The sequence below is a fragment of the Phacochoerus africanus genome, chromosome 15, assembly GCF_016906955.1.
Source record: "Phacochoerus africanus isolate WHEZ1 chromosome 15, ROS_Pafr_v1, whole genome shotgun sequence".
Lineage (NCBI taxonomy): Eukaryota > Metazoa > Chordata > Mammalia > Artiodactyla > Suidae > Phacochoerus > Phacochoerus africanus.
The window spans coordinates 49,600,573-49,614,627 of NC_062558.1; the positions used below are offsets into that span (position 1 = coordinate 49,600,573).

Consider the following 14,055-nt stretch of genomic DNA (forward strand, 5'->3'; position numbering starts at 1 on the left):
GGGCAGTCTCTGCAATACTTCCCAGTGACCCACGCCTCCTGTGGGCCATGCTCTTGTGTGGCCTGCTCCTTCTGAGGGTGGACTGGACTTTGTGACTTGCCCCTGATGAACAGAAAGTGGTGGAATGGTGGGATGTCACTTACAACATGAGGTTAAAAGATTCTCTTTTGTCTTGAGTGCTCCTCTTGCTGGCTTGTAGATTCAGTCCAGTAAACAATTGTAAATTGAATACTTAGCAATGCATTTAATACAATATTGTGCATGACCCATGAGAGAGGTTAAAGGAGCATTAATGGGAAGATGCATCATGTTCATGGGTAGGAAGACTCCGAGTCCTTAGTATTTTCCACTTCTCCCTCACACTGAGCAGTAGTTCAGCACATCCCACTTACACCTTAGCACGCTATTTTTTAGCAGTTGATAATGTAATTTACAGTCTGTGTGGAAATTCTAAAGACCCTGAACATCCAGAGCATCTAGGGTAGGGGAGAAACAACTTTGGAGGACTCGTTTTGGAGGGCTATTTGATGTTAGCTCTTAGGCTAATCAGGATAGTATGGTGCTGACAGAAGTTTAAACATAGACATTAGATCAGAGTAGAGAACCCAGAAATAGGTGAATCAGTTTTCAACAAAGGTGCCAAGGTAATTCAGTGAGAGGGGAGCCCTTTTCAGCAAAGGATTTTGGAACAACTAGATATTCATAAGGGGGGAAAAAAGGCAACCTTTACCTCATGGCATTTGTAAAAATTGAAAGTGACTATAGATGTAAATGTAAAAGCTAAAACTATAGAACTTCAACATGGGAACATTAGAGAAAATCTTCATGACCTTCAACAAGGCAAAGACTTCTTATTTAGGAGACAAAAAGGAATGAACTATAAAAGAAAATCACTTGAGCATCAAAATTTAAAACTTCTCTGGAAGACATTAAGAAAATGAAAGACAAGACTGGGAAGAGTATATTTGCTATTCATCTAACAGTCAAAATCTTGAATTCAAAGAAGACTTGTTTATCATCTTGGTTCAAGACAACCCAATAAATAATAGGCAAAAGATTTGAAAAGTCCCCGCTCAAGGGAAGATACACAGATGGTTAAAAAACACATGAAAAAATACTCTGCATCATTAGTCATGGGGAAATGCAACTTAAATCCACAGCGAGGGCCCGGTGCATACCTGGGGTGGCTAAAATTAAGACGGCCAGTATCACATGTTGGTGGGGATATGGAGAAGCTGAACTCCACCCATTTCTGCTGGGAATGTGAAATGAATGGGTAGAAGTTAGCTGGGTAGAAAAGGCTGGGAAGCTGAGGAATGAAGCTGAGAAAAGGCCGGGGGTGGCAAATGGCATGTCCTGGGGGGCGAGTGCATAGGCGGTTTTTGGGCACTATGCAGAGGTGGCAGACGTGGTGCAGAACAGTAGGTGTGAGTGTGGGTGCGAGGCTGGCGGTGCAGTGGTGCAGAGTAGAATCACAGCGACATTGGGGAGTCAGTAGGTGACAGAATGAGATCATTTGGAATCGGGATTTGGAATTGGGGCTAGGATGGCCAGAGTACTACAGGAGCACGTCTATATTTTGCTAATTGGTGAGTGAGGGGCCTGTGGGGTCTTTCTGTGTTCATTTAGAAATAGTATGTCAATCCCATTATATGTCTCAGAATGTGTGCGTTTCAGCCTTACTGTAGCAGTGTGGAAGGAATTAATGCTTTTTTTTTTTTTTTTTTTGCTTTTTAGGGGTGCACCTGTGGCATATGGACGTTCCCAGGCTAGGGGTCCAATTGGAGCTACAGCCACTGGCCTATACCACAGCTCCTGGCAATGCCGGATCCTTAACCCACTGAGCAAGGCCAGGGATTAAACTGGCATCCTCATGGATCCTAGTTGGGTCCGTTAACCGCTGAGCCATGAAGGGAGCTCTGTAAATTTGTAACCCAAAATTTACTCTTTGTGAGGCCTAGCTCTACATTGAAGCTAAACCTGGACACTGTTTGTTTTATGATTTCAGAGACATTCCATCAGTGGACCAATCTCTACATCCAAGCCCTTGACAGCCCTGACAGATAAGAGACCAAACTACGGAGAGATCCCTGTTCAAGGTACCTCATGTGCAGTGTTTCACATTTGTCGCTACTTCTTTTTATTCTTCTGACTTGTTGGCCAACTGGCTTGGTTTCTTTCTTTTGTTCACATTATTTTTCTGGGCTGGTAAGCCTCTTTATTGGCAGTTGATAGCATGTCTTAATCGCAGATGGGAAGGTTAGTTTTTAGTGGCTGCACCTTGGAAGAAGACTGTTGTAGCACCTTGTTGTGGCAGGGTGTCCGCACTGTTGCCAGGCATTGTTTCCACAGTTCTTTGTGGGCATGTGGAGTTATCCCCATTTTACAGATAACTCAGCAACACAGGTTAACGTAGTTCTTGATGGTGGGCCCGGGCTGCCTGACCCTGAAGCCAATTCTCCTGATCTCTGTGCTCCACGTCACTTCCGAGAGGAGAGTGAGAACGGAAGCTGAGGTCCAGTGAAAGCCATTTCCACATGGCTCCTCATTTATGGTGGCGCTGGCCCCAGAGCTCAGGACTCCTGCCCTTCAAAGGTCAGGGATCCTTCTGCCCTGCTTCTTCCTTAGGGTCACTGCTGAAGTGCTTTGGAAGAACGTTTGCGGGCTCTGGGCTGGTGCTGGCAGAGGCACAGCTGGTTGGGGTGTGACCACTACACCAGAGCCGGGCCCTTCCGTGTGCTGGGGCTTTGGGAGTAGGGCTCTGGGGCTGAGGCTGCAAGGTTTCTGAGGATGTAGGGAAGAGAGGGACATGCCTGTGAGAAATGTCCCCTGCAAGAACCTCCAGGACTGGCTCTGTGGGCCCCAGGGGGGCCTGGCTCTCCACCCACCAGCTCCATATGTTCAGAGACAGTAGAGCTCAGGACAGTGCTGTTCTTAGCACCCCTGCACTGCCTTGCCTTCTATCCCGCTTCAGCTTCTGGTTCATTCCTTAGCTGTGACCTGAGGCCTTTTCTCCCCTCAGAAGGGCCTCTTGCTAAGGAAACAAGCATAGAGTGCCAGGTCTCCCTCTGCATCTTTACCAGGACCCTGACCCCGCCTCTTAGGTAGCCCAGCGGGATTATGTGTGGTATGTAGGTCGCCACCCCATGTGTTCTGGCTGTTGACCCTTCTGATGCAGTTTCCTTGTGTGGATTGGGGAAAGTCACAAACACCTGGCTCAAGGCTCTGAATCCCTCTCCCAGGCTCTCTTACACCTGCTGTCAGGCTTGCAGCCTCACCAAAGCTGCCTTTGGCAGGGCTGTCAGAGGCCTCATGCTCCTGTCACTCAAGGGGAAGCGTCTGGCCCTGTCAGCGCTTCCTTCTCCGGGATGTTCTTTTCGGTTTCCTCTGTGCCCACTCCTGTGCCTCCTCCCATTTCCTGTGCTCATTCTTGTCCTTGGCTGGAGTGGTGGTCTGCCCGGGCCTCTCTGTCTGCGCCTACGCTGTCACTGCATCCTGTTTTGGGCTTTTGTCCTGTTTGTCAGTTGCTGTCCCCTGCCTGCTCCTCTCTTCTGGGCTCATGTGTCCAGTTGCCTGTGTGACAGCTCCAGCCTGATACTGAACCCCAGACCAAATGTGTCCAGGACAGAATGCCCAGACTTGTGCTACTGTTATCTGCCTTCTCCACCTCAATTAATGGCAGTTTCATTCGCCAGAAACTTTGGAGGCCCCCTCGACTCCCTCCTGTATCTCAGATCTCAGGCCCCATTTCTGAAATGTCTTCAATTCTTTAGAAAACCCTTGTGTCTGTTTTCAAAGTACATCCTGAATCAGGGCGTTGTCCCCCTGTCCCCTAGCTGCCACCTCCTTGGGCTCAGCCACCATCCCCTCTCTCCTGGAGTCTAAAGCTGCCTCATACCCCTTGCAATCTGCTCTAACCACAGCCAGTGTGATCTTGGACCCTGTCACCCTACTCACAGCCACCCCAACCCCCCCCCCCACCTTCCAGAAGAGAACCTCGAGTTCTCTCAGTGGCCTCAGGACCCTCCCAGTGCCTCTCACTTGCCTCTCTGGTCTCATCCTTCTCTCTTGGTTGCTCTGTGCAGCAGCATGGGCTTCCTTGCTGTCCCCTGGGCACCAGCGCATGCTTCTGACTTCGGAACCTCACACCGGCTCTTCTCTGCTGGCACTGGTGCCCGCTGCCAGATGCCTCCCTCTGCCCTCCTTCTAGCCTTGCTCAGATCTTAGCTCATGAGGCCACAGGTGTGCTGAACACAGCAGGCCGTGCTCTTCTGCACCCCCCTCTCCCCACATCTCCCCCTTAGGTTGTATTTTAACCTCAGTACTTAACTCCTCCGACCACACCATGTACTTATCTGTGACTTTCACAGCAAGGCCCACGAGGTTGAGGATGTATGTCGTGCTGTTCTCAGATACCCTCAGGTGTGTTGGGCTCTAGATGAGAAATCTAGGCCAGGGAATGGAGTTCAAGTTATGGTGTGCGAAGTACTTGGTGCAGAGTTTAGCCCATAGCAGATGCTGTTAGATTTTATTTCTGTTATGTGTGTAGCACACGCAGCTGAGAATGATGGCCCTTACTGCCTATGAGTAAAAGATTTTAGTACATTGTCAGTTGCCCTGGCTTGTTGCTGCCAAGTAACCGTGAGAAGCACCAATGCATGTTATGTTCTGGGCATCCGAGAGCAGTGCACGCCTGAGGGCAGAGGTGGCAGCCGGGGGGTCATGAACTCTCCTACTCTGCTGCCTGTTACATGTGCCCCGTCCTCTCAGCGGTCAGCCTCTTCACCAGCAGTCGTGGCCAGGAGCCAGGATGCCGCAGCTTGGAGAGCGCCTGTAGCCCTGGGCCCATGGTGGCCTGTGGGGAAGACCGTATCTGGAGAGTGGTTTGGGGGTCTGGGGCACAGAGAGCACCCAGGCCCCTGGCCCCTGTGGCCTCACGGAGAGTGAGAAATGACTCAAACCTCCCAGGCTAGTCTGAAGGAGCCTTTTCCCCGTCAGGGCCCCCCTTCCCCACTTGTCTGGATCAGCCCACAGCAGGGTGAGGTGTACTGGAGAGAGCCAGCACTGGCAGTTACTCAGAGATTTACCTGAGTCACTTGGTAAAAATATGGACTTGGGCCTCCCATCAGATCTGCTGATGTGGACTCTCCAGGAAAGGGAACTTGGAAACTTCATTTGTAAAAGCTCCCAAATGACTCTTAGGAAAGGACAAGTTAGGGAAACTAGGCAAAGATTACAGTTTAGTTTTCCCATTCCCCTGACTTTGGAAGGTCTGTGGGCCAAGGTTCTTGAAGACACAGACTAAATGTAGTGTCTCCAGGGCTCAGCTGAATTAAATCTTTTTCTGGCTCCCCTCTTTCATCATCTGGTAACGTCCAAATGATAACGCACTAGACACGGGGTATGTGTGGTCAGTCTGTGTGGATGTCTCATTCTCCACTCCATTTGCCCTAATACCTTCACAGGCCTTTGTTGAAACTGCAAATACAAGAAGAGGGAGACATGCTTGTGTGAATTTTTATCTGAGAATTTGTAGATAGTGTAACCTTTTATCTTAAACAGTCACTAGAGAAAGAAACTACTTACACAGCCAAGAACAACCAATGGTTCTTGGCTGTAAAAAGCCACCTGGTTATCCAAACTATGATTAGGAGAGTAGGCTTTCTGATTTCTCCCGGAGCTGCTTTTCTTCCTCGATTGTACCTTCGGTCTTGGCATAAATCAGAAAACAGTCTATAATTTTCAGTTTGGAAGTTTCAGTGGCTTCATTACTGATAGTGTGAAAGGTGCTGCCTCTTGTTCTACTATACTTAAATTTGAGGAATTTGTTGTTTGCAGTTAAGCATTGTGTAAAAGGTGTGGGTTTTTTATATCTCTTATTCATCGTGTTTGTCTGTCAGTTGCAGGAAAATGTTTTGGACCAGAGAGCTTTTATAATCGGACTGATCAGATGCTCTTTTGTTGGTATTATTGGCAGTTGACTTCAGTGGTCTGGGTCACGATAGCTGCCACCTTGTTGATCTTTGTAGATAGGCTATGACTTCTTATTCATAGCCTAAGAAGGAAGAGATAGACCTGCTGCCAGATACGTGGATTCAGGTACTTGCACAGTGATCTCTATGGTCCAGTGCCAAGCAGAGACCTTTGCTGATGATGCAGATGGTCAGGAAGACTGGGGTTGCTTGGCCACAGCCTGACCTTATGTGTGTCATCAGATCTGACATATAGGCATCTTAGTTGATTAGCCAAGGGCAGTCATGTTCTGTAAAGAAACTCATGCCATTATCATCTGTCTAAATTGTGTTACTTGAGAATAGAGATAGAAATTTTTATTTATTTTTATTTTATTTTATTCTTTTTTTTTTTTTTTGGTCTTTTTAGGGCCACACCTGTGGCATATGGAAGTTCCTAGGTTAGGAGTTGAATCAGAGCTGTAGCCACCAGCCTACACCGTAACCACAGCAGTGCCAGATCCGAGCTGCATCTGCGACCTATACCACAGCTCATGGCAACACGGGATCCTTAATCTACTGAGCAAGGCCAGGGATCGACCTGCGTCCTCATGGTTACTAGTCACATTTGTTTCCACTGAGCCACGGCAGGAACTCTTAGATTTTTAAAATCTCAGTATTTTTTGAAAAAATTGAATTATGGTAAAGGTACAGGTAGTAAGTGTGATAAAAATTAGGTTTTACTGGAAAGCCAAATCTTTGTTAAAAGTTATTTCCTTTAAGTTAAAGAAAAATAACCTATCAAAAAGTTTCACATTAATTTTCATTCTCCAAAGGGCAGATCTGAATCAACTTCTGTCCCAGCCCTCGATCTAGCTCTCACTGGGAAATTCCAAGGAGAATGTCACATAGAAATCCACCCCTCCAGTATTTATAGTCTCATTGATATCTAGTCACTTCTGAAGTTCCCTCCCCACCTTCCTTCTCTTCCCTGTGATTCTTGGTATTTGTCTTGATAAACTGTCTAGGCTCCCATGATTTCCCAATATATTATACAAAATTTCAAGCATACGGAAAAGTTGAAAGAAATCACATATTAATGTTTCACTACCTAGGTGCTACGGCACTCAGCTAGGCTTGCCCTGTCACATATTTACCCATCCCTCCAGCCTCCCTGCAGTTCATCTTTTCCTGAATATTTCAAGGTAAGTTGCATCCAGTACCTTGTCACAATGAGCACTCATTGCACTGTTGAAGATGTTCTCCCCTACTTTAAACACTTTTGAGATAAGTTTAAACTTACAGAAGAGTTATAAAAATATTAGAGTTCCCTTAAACCCATCAACCAGCTTCCCTTATGTGGACAGCCTACATAACCACGGGACAGCAATCACAAGGAGGAAGACAATGTTCTGGACACGTTATTAACTGAACTGCAGGCTCGAGATTTCACCTGCCTTCCCTTCTCTGCTCCAGGATCAGACCTGGGACCCCACTTTGCATTGAGTTGTCTGACCTCCTTGAGTCGCCACCCTTCTGCAACAGTCTGTCTCATTGTCTCTTTAACCTTGACACTTTGAAGAGTACTGCTCAGTTGTTTGTCAGGCTGTCTCAGTATGGGCTCGTCCGCCACCTCCTCCTGGCTAGGCGAGGTTGTGTGTTGTTGGGAGGGGTGGTACAGAGGTGCTGTGCCCGCCCAAGGTGCATCACGCTGGCTGGGGCACGTGATGTTGATGTGTCTTGTTATTGGTGATGTGACCCTGATCGCTTGGGTAGGGTGATAGTCTGCTGGTACATAATCTGTGTCCTATGTCCTGCTTTATTTTCTCTCACTGATTTCAGCATCTTTTTGTGCATTTTGCCTGCAGCAGTGATTGCTGTGCTCTAGCGGTGATTTTCTGTTTCCTTATTCTTCCTGTAAGGAATTATGTGTATTATATTATTATACTTATTGTTATATCTATAGCATTTACATTGTATTAGTGTAGACTCATGGGTATTTGTTTTGTTCTTTGGGTTATAGTCTGTTACTATTATTTATTTTGTTGCTCATATTGTTCCAGTTTTGACCACTGGGAGCTCTTTTTCATACCCCCCCACCCCACCAAAGTGCTGAAGCCCTTCCTTACTTTGAGGCACCCCAGGTGATCCAGATTGTCTGCCTGACATCAGCCGTGGACCGTAGTGTTGAGAAGACAAGATCTGGGCTGGAGGTGTGCTGGTCACTACTGAGGTTGCAACACTTCCAGCTCCTCTCTGGACAGAGCCAGGAGGGCTGTGTGTGTACCAGCCTATTCATGGGACAGTTATTTCTCTGTCTGTCAGAAATCATGGGTTTAACTCATGCCTTCCACTCCAGGCCAGCACCTTAGGTGCTCTCTGGCCTTTTCCCTTTGCTTATTTGCTTGCGGATTTCAGAGGTCAGTGGATGTGGGCAGAGTTTACATACAGAATTTGTGACCGTTTCCCCAGCCCCTTGCTTTCCAGCAGCTTTGGTCTGCCTGAGCTGTCTCCGCTGCTTCCTCATGGCGGCCTTCATGGCCTCAGCTGGGCTTCCACTCACACCTGCAGCTGTCAAACTAGGAAGCTCCCCCAGCGCTAGTTCCTTCTTCCGGGTGTGGACTTGTTTTCTGCCTGCTTTTGCTTTCTCTTCAGTGCCTTTAGGTAGCTGTTGTTCTGTTTTTTTTTTTCAATAGTCGTTGGTCCATTTGGAACTACTCCTCTATGAACAGAAGTTGGATATTTAAGGCTCTTGTTTTTAAACCCACTGTTTTGCCTATCAACTTTATGGATACAAACAGTAAAGGGATAGCTGCCTGTACCTATTTATCTTTTTTTTTTTTGCCTTTTTGCTATTTTTTTGGGCCGCTCCCGCGGCATATGGAGGTTCCCAGGCTAGGGGTCTAATCGGAACTGTAGCCACTGGCCTACGCCAGAGCCACAGCAACGTGGGATCCGAGCCGCGTCTGCAACCTACACCACAGCTCACGGCAACGCTGGATCGTTAACCCACTGAGTATGGCAGGGACCGAACCTGCCACCTCATGGTTCCTAGTCGGATTCGTTAACCACTGCGCCACCACGGGAACTTAATGTACCTATTTATCTTTATGATTTCTAAAAGGGGAGAGTTATTAGCAGACCTAGTATCTTGCGTTCTTGCTACCTGTCTGTTGCAAGTGAGCAGCGTGTCTGTGGTTGCTCCCTTTCCTGAGCCCGGCTCTCGCCTGGGCTTTCAGGGCGGTTAGCCTCATGCCATGATCCCTGCCCCTGTGCCAGCCACCATATGCTCTCCTGTCTGCTGCGCCCTACCCCCTGTGGCTCCTCCACTTCTCTCTCACCCTTATGCAGGCAGCTTGTCTCCCTTGCTCCCCTTGCTTCTCAGACATTCTGGACTTATTTTTGTCCCCAAGGAGTATGAGGTGCCCTGACCAAGGCCACCATGATGTCCACGTCACCAAGTTCACTCATTGCACCAGACCTGTACGTATTCGCGCTGCCTTTTCATCTGACTCTCTAACTGCCCGCCCCATCTTTGGATGGTGCTCAAATCCAGCTTGTCTTCATCTCTTTCCCTCTTGTAGTGATCTTCCTCTTTCTTTTCTCTGCATAGGAAACCTCCTTCCCTCTCACCTCTCTGTCCGGGTGGTTGGCCAGCTGTTGATTGTACTTCACTGAAGAGCCCTTGAACCTGTGTACTTCTTCCATCTCCCTGAGTCCAGGTCGCCCTTCTCTCTGCTGTGCAGTAAAACTTGTCACCCTGCAGCCAGGAGGATGTCCCCTAGGAAAACCTTGACTGGCTCCCGTTGTTGCCAGGGTGAGGTCCACACTCTGCCCTGGCTGGTCTGGGTTCCTTGGGTCCCCTGCCCCCACAGCACTGCTGTCCTAGACTTGTTTTGCTGTCTGCTGAACACCCTGCTGGAGTAGTTCTCTTTGCCTGTGTAGAAGCTATTAATTACCCTTCTCGTCTCAGCTGAGATGTTACTTCCCGAGGAGGCCTTTCCGGAGCTCCTCTCAAGGGCAGGTCACGTTCCCTGCTGTGTTCCCAGAGCCCTTTGTCCTGCTTCTTCCCTCTGTTTCTTACTTGCAGCCATTTTTCAGATGTCTGCCTTCCATTATAGACACAGAGTTCCACGAGGGCAAGTTTCCTGATTCCTTTTTTTCTTTCTCTGACCTGGGCATCATATCCACATGGCTCCCACATGGTTTATGTTTAATGAATGGATTAAAGAAAGGAACAACCTGATTGCTCTCACCTTTGTACTCTTTCCTGCCTGCGCACTTGACTGTGATGCCAGCCCATTGCATTGAAGACGTTCTGCAGCTGCTACAGTGGCAGGTGCCATTGGGCAGCAGTGGGAACTCACGACCACTGCCAGTTGCCTCTGTTTTGTATGTTCCCAGAAAGGAGGTATTGGCCCTGCCAGGGACAGCCTGTCAGATTGAGATAGAGTTGGGTTCTCAGACGTGCAGTAAGGACAGGACTGATCTTTGCCTCAGCTGTGCACCCTCATGGTGCCCTCAGCTGTGCCAGGGGAGGACACGGGGGTGCTTCCCGCCCATGGTGGGAACAGCAGGGCCTGTCCTCAGCGGGCACACTCCGTGTTTCAACTCATTTGTCCTTATAACCTTGTTCTCACTTTCCTCATTTTCTATGTTCTTTGGTCATGTCCCTAAAGCCTTCATCTCTCAGCCTCATAAGTGTAAAAGGGCATTTTGACTCAATTTAAAATGTTGATTTCTGTTTCCCACTCTTTCCATGCTCTACAAACTTTGCCTTGTCTGTCAGACTTGGTGCGTCTTTCTGTGAGGATGAATGTGGCCACAGGAGGGTTCAGAGTTCTGATGGACGGCTGCTGGTGGGCTCTGCGCCAAGATGATGTTTGCTTGGGATGGGAACATGGAAGGGCTCTGGGCTGTGTGAGAAAGTTCCTTCATCCTTCCTGCTCTCTTCCCTCCAGGTGCTGTGTGGTTACAACCAAGTGTTTCTCACATGCCTGGAAGGTAGATTCTGGAGCGAAAGATGTGCTGTCCTACAACAACCTTTGACATCAGGATATTTGAGAGAGAGAATTTGTCAGAGTCTCAGTTCTTAAAAAGACATGTTGATAGGCTGTTTGGTGTCCAGTTGCTCTTTCCTGTCAGAGTGGTTTGTGGTGTCAATGCTCTTGAACAAGCTACCAATCTTCATCCCCCTCCCCCTTTTTTTTTGTCTTTTTGCCATTGCTTGGGCTGCTCCCATGGCACATAAAGGTTCCCAGGCCAGAGGCATAGCAAGGCGGGATCCAAGCCGAGTCTGCAACCTATACCACAGCTCATGGCAACGCCAGATCCTTAACCCTCTGAGCAAGGCCAGGGATCAAACCCACAACCTCATAGTTCCTAGTTGGATCCGTTAACCACTGTACCACGATGGGAACTCCTCTTCATCCCCTTTAATCCTAGTCACACATCCCTGACACACCTGGCCAGGCAGGACAGTCCAGCATCCTGTGCTTGTTACCTGGGTCAGAGCAGTGATGGTCTGTGTCTGAGACCCCACAGTGGGAGAAGGTGCTGAGGAAGCCATGTTGAATGTGGGCCCAAAGGCTGGGGAAGGCATCAGGCTGTGGAGGCGAGGGAATAGCTGTGCCAGGGTTCAAAGAACTCTAGAAACTCCCAGCTCAGTTGTGTTTAAGAAGCAAAGGAGTTCACATTGTGGCTGTGTGGTAACAAACCTGTCTAGTATCCATGAGGACTTGGGTTCGACCCCTGGCCTCACTCAGTGGGTTAAGGATCCACCTTTGCCATGAGCTGTGATGTAGGTTGCAGATGCAGCTTGGACCTGGCGTTGCTGTGGCTGTGGTGTAGGCTGGCAGCTGCAACTCCAATTCGACCCCTAGCCTGGGAATTTCCATATACTGTGGGTGTGGCCCTAAAGAGCAAAAAAAAAAAAAAGAAAAAAGAAGAAGAAGAAAAAAGTAACAAGGGAGGAACAGGACTGGGGGGGGGGGGGGGCTGTCCATCCAACAGTGGAAGCAGGACCTGAAGGTTTGAAAGTGTTTACTGCTTCCCTGTTGCCCAAACCCCGAAATGCACACATGGGACAGGGAAGCTCTCATCTACCAGCCATGTCCTCCCTCACTGTCCTCCTTGTGCCCCAAGTTTCAGCCACACTGGGGGTTTATCGCCCTCCAACCCTAATGCCCTTCTGCCTCTTCTCTGATCATCTGGCTGAAATCCTGCTCCTCACCCCTCTTCTCCACTGGTAAAGCAGGCATCTGACAGATGGCATAATGTCATTATGCTGTTGGAGGCTTCCCGCCGCCTGCAATGGAAGTTCATGGCTTCCCCTCTGTGGTTTGATAGTGCTTTATCATTCTGTTATTTCAGCTTCCATCTGGACTTTTCTCTGGGTGTGTGTTGTAAGGCTTTACCACTGATGGCGGGGGGCTGAGGTTGGGGTGGGTAAGCTTGTACCTTAGACCCAGATCCAGCAGAGGTCTTTGAACTTGGGTTGAATTGCATCAAAGAGGTGAGTAGCAGACAGTTTAGAGGCATTCATCGAGTGTTGAATGTCTCATCCTTGAAATAAAATGGACTGAAGTGTTCCCCAGGGTCCTGTTCTGCAGAAGTTGTTTGGTGGAAGGGGCTCTGGGGGAGCAGAGGTGCCCTGGACTGGGAAAGAGGGGGTGCGCCTCTGGGAGAGGAGCAGGACTCACCTTGCTGCTGCCTCTGCCTCTCTAAGTTCAGGGTCAGTCTCTTCACTGTGATGCTTTCCACTCCGTGCAGAGCATCTACTAAGAACGTCATCAACCAGCCGACCTGCTTCTCTGCCGAGAGTGCCTGCCATGGAAAGTGCCAAGACCATCTCAGGTAACACCTTTTATCTGAAGTTTCCTTTAAGAAGATTCTTCCAGAAGTTCTAGTAACAGTACTGAATACGTTCTCTTTAGACTTAATTACTTGCCTCTTTAGTTTTTGTTGTTGTTGTTGTTGCTGGCTTTTTATTTTTTATTTACACTTTAGTTTTTGAGTTGATTGTTTTTCACTCTGAATTTCCCTTATTGTGTCTTCTAGACTCTATAGAAATCACATTTCATGGCACTGATTTCAGAAATAAAAAAGAGCTGGATAGTTCCATTCACTTAACAGGTGTTCATTAAGTGCCTAGAGTGGGTTAGCAGATGTACTGAAAATACAGCTTCCTCCAAGTTGTATAGTTGTGAAAGATTAGAATACTTAATCCCAAGATGTGACCTGACTGTTTCTGAAGGGTTATTTCAGAGCACCCCAAAAGCTTCTGGAACCCAGATTCTCCAGTGTGATAAACTCCCACAGCAAGGGATCTGAGGACTAACTTCATAGCTCTCCTGAAGCTAGCTCCTTGGTGTATATGTTAAATAAAATAATGTTCCTCGGGTGGTCTCTTTTTACCCTTAACAGCTCAACTAGAAACTATCCTCTTGTATGTGGATTTAAGTTCATACAGGTTTTTTTTGTTTGTTTTTTTTTGACATCTTAGCTAGGTCTTTAAGTCCATGGGTAGTCCAACCAGAACGACCACCCCAAAGCCCAGATCCAGAGCCTTGTCCTGAAACAGAGTTCTGCTGACTCTTTCTCAGTCTATTTCCTTTGTTTTGTATAAAATTTTGAAAGGTGTTCCTATCCTATCTAGCACACCACTTAAAAGAAACTGCTGATTTAAGGCAGACAGGGATGTGAAACTGAGAGAAAAAGCCAGAATGTTATAAAGTCATGTCAGACATGGAAGTGCATCTTTCTGATGCCGTCTTATGACAGGAGAAAGCACCTGTCCCCTGTGAACGCATTGCTTACCTGCCACAGGGTTGTGGTCTGCTTGTGGCGATGCTAAAAGCATCGAGAGACTTCACCAGTGAAAGGGGGCGGTACCAGTCAGCAGGGAAGGTCATGTGTATGGCATTGACTGTACCATGGCCAGCTGGGGATCAGGAATGATCCTGCACATCACTCCCTGGGGTGAGAGGGAGTTTGTCTTCCCCTTTACTCCACTCGGCCCAGTGCTCTGAGCACCTGCTCATCCTCAGTTGGTCCTGGCCAGGAAGCTGATTTGTTGTAGCTTTCCCTTCAGAGTTCCCAGGAC

General features: G+C 48.1%; 1 protein-coding gene across 4 annotated transcripts in view; it reads left to right on the plus strand.

The window, feature by feature from the left end:
* SPECC1L (sperm antigen with calponin homology and coiled-coil domains 1 like) overlaps positions 1 to 14,055 on the plus strand; it is a 132,167-nt gene that overhangs the window by 73,620 nt on the left and 44,492 nt on the right. For 3 of the 4 annotated variants that reach the window (XM_047762462.1, XM_047762460.1, XM_047762463.1), the window contains 2 exons: positions 2,009 to 2,099; positions 12,723 to 12,806. In XM_047762462.1, coding sequence (XP_047618418.1) covers positions 2,009 to 2,099; positions 12,723 to 12,806 — 175 coding nt within the window. The remainder of the gene's footprint in view (positions 1 to 2,008; positions 2,100 to 12,722; positions 12,807 to 14,055) is intronic. The other variant, XM_047762461.1, reaches the window with a different exon arrangement.